Source organism: Nuphar pumila, chromosome 3, assembly GCF_984573655.1.
Source record: "Nuphar pumila chromosome 3, dmNupPumi1.hap1.1, whole genome shotgun sequence".
In the NCBI taxonomy this organism is placed as follows: domain Eukaryota; kingdom Viridiplantae; phylum Streptophyta; class Magnoliopsida; order Nymphaeales; family Nymphaeaceae; genus Nuphar; species Nuphar pumila.
In genome coordinates this window covers 112821330-112832487 of record NC_143251.1, presented here as the reverse complement: position 1 = coordinate 112832487, position 11158 = coordinate 112821330, and the positions used below count along the sequence as shown (strand labels likewise).

The window sequence follows — 11158 nt, the reverse complement described above, 5'->3', positions numbered from 1 at the left end:
ATTTCATCCCTGAACTTGTTACAGAGAATGCAAAGCAAAAGGATATAAAAGCATTAAGACATTATGAAATGGGAAATAGGAAATCAAAATGTTAATGGCTAATGAAATCATATTCCGAATCCAAATGCAGACAACAACGCTAACGGGGAATTGAAAACTCTCAAAAGAATGAAAGAAAAAAAAAATGAATAAAAGGATGAAAGCATACATCGAAAATTAGCAGACAAGGGATTCAAACGGAGGCTACCATTAGGATAGAAAAAAAAATATAGATCTAAGTTATGGAAAATAAATAAAAAAACTGTTGGGATGCAAGCATCCCATTGATATCGCACGGGATGGGCCGATCTTGCTATATGCAGGTCGACCTCATCGATCATGCTTAGTAAAAAAAAAATCACAAAACAATAAAGAGAAAGTAAAGATAAGAGGAAAATGCTGGAAAGAAAATCATAGAATGTCAAAGGCAACGGAAAGGAAATGTTCGTAGAAAAGAAGAGGACGACGACTACTTACCTGAGTTTTGCAGAAACTCTGAGGGAGGAAGGAAGGCTTTCCTTCTGCTTCTACTACTAAGGAGGAGGAACTGAGAGGAAAGATCAGGGGAAGAAGATGCGTAAATGGAGGGGTGAAGAATGGATGAAAGACTTCGTTGAAGGGAAGAGAGGGGTGCAGGGGTGAAGAGGCGGTGTCAACCCTCTTCCTCCTGTATCCTTTTATAAAAAGGGAGAAGAAACTTCGAGAAAAGAAAATTTTCAAAATCTTGAGAAATTTTTAATAAAAATCAACGGGGCGGCTCTTTTAAGAAAATTTGCTAAAAGAGGGTTTTACTAAAAACGATTATTGTAAAAAGAGGCTTACTTGATCAATTTTTGTATTTTTTTATTTTTATCTTTTTTGCTCTTTTTCTTCATTTTCTATATTTTTTTTGATATTTTTGCAAACAAAACTCTAAAACTATGGGATTTCTAAACTATTTATAAGATTTTAAAAATATTTACAAAAGAAAGCTTTACTGAGAATTCGAGTTCATCTTTTGGAATTTTCTTCAAAAAAACAAGTTTAATCCGGGATTTGAGAAAATATTCGAGTTTTAAACCTCAAATCGAGAAATACAGAGCAGTGGATCCAAACGGATGCTGGACGAATTGTCTAAGCCTTTCAAAAAGTTATTTTGGTAATTTTGAGAATTTGTTTTAAAGATTGGATGACGAAGCTCAGATTTGGATTCTGATATTGGACCCGGATCCGAAATTGAGTTGGATATATCAACATGGAATTTAATCCAGAAGATCTGAAGAATAACTGAAATTTGGTTTTGAAATTGCTTTGATTTTCTCAGAAAATGGGATCAGGGGCAAAAAGGGCATATTTACAAAATTTTGAAAAATTTGGGGTGTTCACACGCATGCAGTTTTATATCTAAAAAAACAGCAGTCATAGACCAGTTTTATCACTAGGATTTCCTTATTCTGGTAGATCCTTTTTAGCAACAAAAATTCGATTGCCAGTTATCTCCTTTATTTTGAAGCCTAAACATGGTTTTCTGAGCAGTGAAAAAAACATCAAATGGAAAAACAGAGAAATTACTGCAAGCCTAACAAGAGCAATATAATAACTAAAACTAGTTAATCTATAGTCCATTTCTTTTAGTATGAGTAACTAGCAGCTTTTCTAATGGCTTGTTCACAAAAAACTCACTGCATCATTGAATGATAATATAGTGAAATTCACTACTGTAACATGAAAGTTATTATTAACAAGATACACCCATATATATATATATATATATATATATATATATATATATATATATATATATATATATATATATATATATATATATATATATATAAACCCAAATCTAAACCAAACTTGAATCTAGGACTACCTGTCAGAAACTAATACCAATAGGTAAGGGTAAACCAAACTAAAACCATATTCACATAAAGTTTTGTTCTTATTTAGATTTGGCATCAAATCAACATCTAGTTCATAAACCTAAATGGTACCCGAATTCACCTAGTAAACAAACCTTTGATCTGAACCAACTAGTTTGTTGGGCATGTTCTTGTGGATCCAAATTATTAGTGAATAACATATTTGTTTTATCCTACCCATTGCCTTAATATATATATATATATATATATATATATATATATATATATATATATATAGAGAGAGAGAGAGAGAGAGAGAGAGAGAGAGAGAGATTCCTGAACTGCTTAATAATCTTCAAGTTTTAAAAGGTAAAATTTAGAATAGTTATGATCTCTCATTTTTAAGGAGATAACTATTTTAAAAACTATTCACTTTAAAAATTGATAATGCATGATAATACATCCATCATTCATACATAAATCATGCAATTATGTTTCTTTTAGTGGTTTGCATTTCATGCTTATAATGTTTCAGGAATAAAGAAGACATGGTTCAAATTTCGTACGATTTGGACTTAAAATGAGGAAGTTATAACCGTTTTACGGTTTTTGAGCGAATCCCATGACAATTCGAACCTTGATCCAGTCCAAATCATGTTAATTGGATCATGGATCTAATTCAAACATGATCAACAAACACCCAAATTTCATTTCAATGCAAAACTGTTTAAGAAAATCCCTTTGAAATTGGTGCCACCCTCTTTCTGCATTTTTTAATTTAGTTAGGTTGTGTTTTGAAAATAAAAATAAATTAGTAATTTTTTAAACTTAACTTATTGCTATTAATAGTAAGCATAGGGGGCGTGAAAGGGGCATTTCAGCCTCTCTTCTTCCTTTTCCCCTTCTTTACTTCAAGCTAATCTCTCTTACTCTCTCTTCCTCTTTATCTTTCGTTCTCTTTCTTCTGCTTTTCTTCTCTTCTTAATAATTGAGATCATCATAGAAATCACTCGAAAGAAAGCTGCATATTTATCAAGAGTTGAAGACCATTCTTCTCTCAGCCCAATCATCGGATTCGCCGAATCTTACAAATTCGGTGAGTTTTCTTTATCCCATTCTCCAATTCATGCACAAAAATGCATGTTCTCTTCTTTTGATTTTCTTTTCTTTTCTCTAATTCTATAATTTTCAAATTTTTGTAATTCATTTAGTTGTTGTAGAACTGAATTTAGAAAAATTAACATTCAAAGAGATCAACCAGCCATTGGATTGCCTCTTGTGCAAACTGATTGGCCGATTGATCATTTTGAATTAGATAGATGTTGCTTTGTTGATTTCCATTCTAATTTCTATTTCTTCATTTTGTTTAGATCGGATTCAATTGATGGATATGTTTCTAATCTGAATTTTCCTTTTGTTTTAGATAAAAATACAAAAAAAAGATATGGATCTATGCTCAATTAGCATAAATCCAATTATAATATTAGATCAATTCATCTCATAGCATAGATTTGAATTCTGTATTTTAATTTTTGCTTCTTTAATTAGATTTTATAATTAGATAATATAGAAAGTAGTTTTAATTGTTGGAGTTTAGATCAATTCATTCTTTGATCTGATCAATTGGATTAAAGAGTAAAAATCAACAACTCTTAAATTTTGTTTCAATTTTAATCTTTTGTCTAATTTTTGTTTTCTATATAAATAGAGTTTTTGGAATCCAAATCAAGATCTGTAAATTGAATCTGATTTTTGCTTGAATCTACTTTTCTTTTGCAAAAATTTAGCAAGATCGGATTTCATTTAATAGCCTGTTTAAAAATTTTCCAGTGATATATTATGACAACTCTATGTTTCTGCTCTGTTATTTTCTGTATTTTTCTTGTATTTTGTTTTTAGTAGATTTGAAGCTTTCAGATTTTGAATCTAAATCCGTAAAATGAATTAAACTCCTGAATGAGTCTAGTTTCTTCTGTAAAAATTTTGTTCAGTTTCAATCTCTTTTACTATATTAAATCTGTTAGATACGAGAAGTTGTCAGATAGTTTGACAGTAATTTTCTACTTTTTAAAGTTACTGTTCATTTAGTAATAACTAGAGTTTCGCACAAAATTTTTCAATTTCGTAAATTGAATTCTCTTCCTACATGTGTTGAGATCATATTTAAAAAATTTCAGAAGGATCTAAATCCAATTGATATTCAGTTCTACCAAATTACAGAAACCTATTTTAATAGGAAATTCTGGAATAGTCAATGGCAAAATTATAATTTTATTTGCTAACGCCAATTAGTATAGATTTTGCATTTTTGTGTTTTTGTTAAGTGTTTTTGCAGAAAAGCACCAATTGCTGAGTTCATTGTGCTAAAGTAAAGTGGATTTGGATCTCAAGTGAAAAAGCGAATGGCGAAAAAACTCTATTTTTATATTTTTTAGTATTTTCATTTGTAGTTAATTATTGCCTTTGGGGTCATATTAAAGACTTATAAATAATTTTATTTCAGTTCATTGAGTTGTAATAATCTTTTAACATTTCATTGTTGAACTTTTAATTTTTCTTTTTAAGGTAATAAAAATTGCATTGAGTGAAATACAAAGTTTATCAAACCTGTTCCTCGAGTTCGACCCGATTCTCACTACTTGTGAGAGTTGAATTTTTATTATTTGGTGGTTGACTTTCACAAATTAATTTCATAAAAATATTTATTTAAAAATACATTTCTAAAGTGCACACCAAAAATCATGAAACTTACCAATGCGAGAATATAGTAAAAAAATTTTTAATTTCAAATATAATAGTTTTTGTTAATTTCATACACATCCTTTATACATTAAACATAGTTTGGCTGCATTTATCCTTATTGAATTGATGCTCTGCCACTGAAATAAAGTTTTATTTTTGTAACATAAAAATTGCATTTCCAATTTCAATTTCACATCGGAAAAGTAAGCTTTCAATTCTTTATAAAACAACTTATATCAAAGATTTGTAAATATATTCAAATAAGTGTTTAGTTTTTGAAATAAATGCTTATGTGCCTATGTGATTAGGTTCTAAAATCTATTTTTTTCAATGAATGCCTATGTGATTAGGTTCTGAAATATATTTTTTGAAATAAATAATTATGTGCCTATGTGATTAGGTTCTAAAATATATGTTTTGAAATGAATGATTATGTGCCTATGTGATTAGAATTTTTGTGATTTATTACTTTAGGATGTATTTGGTATTAAATTTGATATGTGAACCTTAGTAGGTCACGTGTGTTATTTTGAGATTCATAAACACTACAACATGTCTCCATCACAAGCAGAGAAGGAAGTCCCTGTATTGCCAGAAAATCCTAATTAGTTGGAGGACTCATGGCTAGACCTAAAAATTGATATAAGTACAATTGAACATTTACCTATTAAAGAATTGACAAATCATCTAGGGTCACAAAGGAAGTATAATGCAAGTTCTTGTATAATTCAATTATGTACGATGTAGTCCAATCTAATATTATTTGCATAAAATTAACATATGTTGACATATTCACGATGATGACATGTGCTTTCTTCCTCCCTAAGATTTGGTTCACCACCCACCAGCTAAGGTGAACACCTAAATTGGATCGACTTCGGATCATAAGTGAGTGATGCTTCATTTGTGGAGATTGAAAATTCAACATCTTCTTTACAAGAAGGTTCATCGATGATGTAGTGAGATGTCTTTGTTAAGTTTCTCAAGGAGCGGTACAAACATGTGAGAGGGATGGGTGCATTTTTTTCTCCATTCAAACCATCCAACTTCAGCCATGCCTAAATTTTGCAGCAATCTTCTCAGTTGAAAGCGACGCAGACGGAGGTCCAACAATTAAGAGAAGAAATGGAGTGACAACAAGAAGCAACTAGATAAGAAATTGAGCGAGGGAGAGAAGCAAATAGACAGAAAATTGAGTGTTAGAGAGAAACAACTAGAAAGCTTAGAGAGAAGATGCAGGCCTTCATGGATATGCAAAGACGCAATTTTTGAACTCTTTGCATATATGAAAAGTGTATATGTTTTGATTTTTAAACTCTTTGCTATAATTGCTAGAATTAAATTTTAACTTATGCAAATATTAAGTGTATATGTTTGTTGCAGGCTTATAAATGATAGTTTGTATTTGAAATGTGTTTGTTGCAGGCTTATAAATGATAGTTTGTATTTGAAATGTGTTTGTTGCAGGCTTATAAATGATAGTTTGTATTTGAAATGTGTTTGTTGCAGGCTTGGAGATGATGTAGTAGGTTCGTATTTGAAGTGTGTTTGTTGCATGCTTGGAGAGGATGTGGGGGGTTTATATTTTTGAAGTATATGTTTGCTTTTTGAAGTGTATTTGAAGTTTTTGTTTAATGTATGTTTGAAGTATATGTCAATAGTTTGAAGTGTGTTGAATATTTCAGGATGTATATTTGAAATGAATGTTTGATGATGTATGTTTGAAGTTGAATGTTTGAAGATGTAGTGAGTTTGTATTTAAAGTATGTGTTGTAGGCTTGGAGATGATGTAGGGGGTTTGTATTTTTGAAATGTATATTTTTTTTTAAATATATTTGAAGTTTTTGTTTAATTTTTGTAGAATGTATGTTTCAGTTGTTAATTTTAATATATTTGAAGTGTATGTATTTGAATGAAAAATATTTTTTTAAAACTACTTTTTTGTTTTCAATTTGCATGTTTATAGCCCATAACCATTACATTTGCCTTGTCGTTACAAGCGAGATTCCTATCTCGCTGTTATAGTGGCAAGTTAATTCTCCCTATTATAGCTTACAACAACGAGTTAATGCTTATTGTTATAGGCTACAATGGTGAGACAAGAATGTCATAACCTATAGGTAGCCTATAACGCTGAGATCTCTTGCTTGCCATTATAGGGTATCTCATCGTTAAAACAACCTCACCATTATAAGATACCTCACCACTATTAGTGTTTTCGGTTCCGATAAGATTCTTTGCTGGTATCGGTTCATCCTTTAATAGTAACCTATAAATATCGCCCTTATTAATTAGTCAACAAATATCTTTTTTTTTGGCAACTTATTCTCACGGTTATAGGCTAATAGCGACAAAAAAATAGCCGCTATTAACCCTCATCCTTGTAGTGATCATAGCACGAACATCATGATGAAGTCACGAACATCATGATGAAGTCGTAAAAAGGAAGAGGACAAACAAGAATCTGTCCAACTTACACATACAAGGCGGGTTCCTCTGATTAGACCAAAAAAACTGTCCACCCCCAAGTGGCAAGTCTAACAAGTCCCACTTGTCCAAAGCTAAGCAGAACGCGGGTAATACGATGGACATTATTCGCATCATCCAAGGAGAGGTCATTGAAATCGCCATCAACACACCACGACATCGCTGATTGGACCCCAAGCTGGTCCAATTCTTCCCAAAATATTTTCTTGTGATCGCTTGTGACCGTACCATACAATGACATCAAACGAAAGGTGTTGCTCCCGCTATGATCTGAGAAGTCAACTGTGATCGAGAAACTACCAATACGTATATGGGCTCCCATACAAGAGTCCCTCCATAAAACGATCCCACCTCCCGCCTGGCCTCATGAGGTGAGGTACTCGAAATTGGCTCTCCGCCAAATTCGATCAACACATTCACGGTCAATGTTTTGCATTTTGGTTTCCGAGATACAGAAAATATCAAATTTGTGCGACTTGATATAGTTAGATACGGTCTGTTTCTCCGCAGCACCTAACTCTCTTATATTCCACATTACAATCTTCATTGATAAAAAGGGATAGATAAAAACCCCTACACACAACTATATATATATATATAACTATTTTTTCTGTATCAAGTTTCTTTTGTTGAATTGATGCCCATGAACAAGCTCCTTGTTGCAGTTTTTGCATGTGAGGAGCCCCTAAATAATGTCTGCATCATCTAGCTAGAATGTGATTGTTCAAGAACCTAAAATGAATGGATGAGCATGATGAATTTTATAGTCCATGCTTTATCTAAGGTTCAAATGCACATCCACAAAGATCGTGTCCTCTCCTTTTGACTTACATGCAGTCCACTTTTGCTTTGGAACAGATGTACCATTATGTTTATGGCTCAGGCTCGGTTTGACGGATATCCAATTAACCAAACCCAAATCTGATTTAGCCAGATTGAGTAGCGCAAGTAGAATCTGAATAATAATCAGAGTTGGATTCAGTATGCAGTACTGCATCTGAATTCGAATCATATCCAAATCGCATGGATAATCCGACCAAATTACATATAAAATACATCTGATTAGATAATCACATCGAAATTTGTTATTATACCTTTTCCTCATCTGTCTCTTGGTTCGGACCTGTTTACATACTTACTCATGCCTTGTACCCATCGCTACCCAAGCCACCCACTGTAAATTCAGTGAACCTTGCCATGTGCTCATTAAAGTTAAATAATAAATCTTTAGATGATAGCAGTTTCGCTTCTTAAATGTTTATACATCTAACAATTGTTATAACTTGTATGCAATAGAGTACTAGTAACAATGATAGCAATCTTGTCGAAATAAATGAATTGATTTCCTTACTAAATTAAGGTTTAGTTAAAAACCCGTCCTAAAAATAATGGCCATGCCCATATTTTAAGCTGATGCATCCCTCCTTTTTTCTAAACACCCAATCCCTCCACTCTTCATCAAAAGATGGATGGTGATGTGCCTACTCAAAGGAATATATGCCTTGTTACTTAAAATCTCTACCATGTTAGTTAGGAGCATTGAAATAGCATACGACACCCTCAGATTTGATTAGATACAGAGTCTATGATTGAATGCACATGCTTATACCTAGTTTAACGTGCAAGAAGATGAAGGTTAAACTGAAATCTTTATTTATGGAAGTAAGAGTAAATAAGACGAGCATAAAACAAATTATGCCTTGTGCTTGACGCCTTGACTATCTTGGAACCCCCCCCCCCCAAAAAAAAAACCTTTATACTCACATCACGCTGAATAGTTCACATGATCTTTCCAATCATGCCACCCTTTAATATTGTTGCAAACCTATATCATCCCCAATATTATAAGAGCAGAATCCTAACTTCCATTAATCATGCAGTCAAATCGTACAAGGAAAATGTCCTGATTTATCTTTATAAAATAATCCAGCTTTTGTTACCAATAGGCCAAATATGCCCTTGAGCTTTTGAAATTGGCCTCTCTCCCATTGTAAAATGTTCTTTACTGTTTGTAATAGAAGTTAATAAATTTGCTGATGGTTAACTGTCTTAGATTTGCTCCGCCTGAAAATTTATCTTAATTGGTTCTCCTATCATCTAGTGTTCTAAATAAAACCAATGGCTCCAACACGAATTTATTTTAAACAATCTCCACCATTTCACCCAAGTTGCACCCATGCATCTTAAACCAAAGGATACACATAAATTAATGTTTGCTGCAATATCTTGTATGTATGTATGCATGTACAAACGACTTAGCAAACTGTTTTTTTGTCAATTTCACCCTATAGATGTGACTTACATGCTCCTTTTGGCAAGGATCAGCATTTGGATTTACGGATTCCGACACCGGAGTAGGGTTTTCCACTAGGGGTGTCAACAAAACTGTTCAATCAGACCCAAGTGGAACCAAACTCAGACCTGATTTGAGATGCTGCTACCAGGTCCAGACCTGGATCCAATCATATGCACCATAAGAGAAACCATACCCGAAAGGATTACAGAAACCAGACACGTACCATACCCAGTAAAAAAATTATCTTTTTTACATTGAAAATTTGTGGATCTCAGTCGGGAACTCGTGTCGAGCCCAGGTGTGGTATGAAATTTCACAAAACATACCTGGCTCCATATATTAATCGCTCTTTGGGTCTGACCCAGATTTTAATCAGACCTTATTTATCACCAAACTCTGACCCTATAAGGTTTGGTACAGGTCGGTTCAGGGTCAAACCCGACCCATATTGACACCCTATTTTCCACTCATATAATAATTGTAAATGCATCAAAATTTTATTAACTCAAAAGAGTATATTTTTTTACAAAAAACATGATCCAAGGGTCTATTTTCTACAAAATTATGCATGCTGCAGAACACGGTTCTCTTTGATATTAGATTGATTAGAACAACTTGCATCATCAGACCCAACTAGATTGTACATACAAACAGTTGCACCAAAATATGTATCATAAAAATAAAATATTAATGTGTTATACACCACTTCGTAGAAGTTGTTGAAAGATTAGACCAAGGACAATTTAGGCATGCAAAGTAAAACCCACAGACCATGTAACAGTTTTCTATAAGCATTTATCTTACCATCCAACTTGCACACAGAATCCCAATCTAAAATATAGTAATTAAATTACTAACTAACTAAATATAATATACGAACATTGCATGTGTATAACATATGCTTATTGGTACCCTTCCACATAAATATGTGACTGGTCTCTCCCCGGCTTATGAAACACGCCCTTCTCTATTCTACTGGACCTTCTTTGAGCTCTCAGATATGGATCTCAAGAAGCCCAACAAGATCAGGGAAATTGTTCGCCTGCAACAACTAGTTAAGAAGTGGAGAAAGGTAGCAGGTGCTCCAAAAAATAGTGGCAAGAAGAGCATCAGTTTCTTGAAGAGGACTCTATCTTTCTCTGACCCCTCCAAGATAGGTGGGGATGTGCCCAAAGGGTGTCTTGCTGTGTGTGCAGGGAAGGAGATGAAGAGGTTCATCATCCCCACAGACTACCTCAGCCACTATGCGTTTGTTGATCTCCTCAAGGAGGCAGAGGAAGAGTTTGGGTTCCAAAATGAAGGAGTGCTGAGGATTCCATGTGATTCTGATGTTTTTGAGAGGATACTGAAGATGGTAGAAGAAGATTATGGTGATGGATTCTTTGTGCATGATAATGCTTCTCATGACTGTGAGGAAATGGGAGTGTCTTGTGGGTATGAGGCTGATGCTCTTGCTGGGTTGGCTCTGCTTCATTCCCATCATAAACCAATATGCAGATGATTGATGATGGTGGTAGTGTGGTGGTACATGGACCTCTCTCTCTCTCTCTCTCTCTCTCTCTCTCTCTCTCTCTCTCTCTCTCTCTCTGTACATGGGGAAAAACCTATACAACAATTTGAAGGGATCAATGAAATTTGTGATGCTGAATCCAGTAGCTTAAATTCATGTTTTCTTTTGGTTCCTCAGAATTTTTTTAATGAAGTTACTCTGTTTTTTTTTTCGAGATTTACTCGGAGAAACCGCCCCAGGCCC

At 33.4% G+C, this 11158-nt stretch overlaps 1 protein-coding gene across 1 annotated transcript; it reads left to right on the top strand.

Moving 5' to 3' along the window:
* Positions 1-10405: 10405 nt before the first annotated feature.
* On the top strand, positions 10406-10906 carry LOC149843335 (auxin-responsive protein SAUR71-like). The gene has a single exon (XM_090000891.1). The coding sequence runs from the start codon at positions 10406-10408 to the stop codon at positions 10904-10906; it is 501 nt and encodes a 166-aa protein (XP_089857017.1).
* The last annotated feature ends 252 nt before the right edge of the window (positions 10907-11158 follow it).

Bases quoted from the DNA above. Each gene is read 5' to 3' on its own strand.
- LOC149843335 (XM_090000891.1), top strand. From the start codon at position 10,406: ATGGATCTCAAGAAGCCCAACAAGATCAGGGAAATTGTTCGCCTGCAA.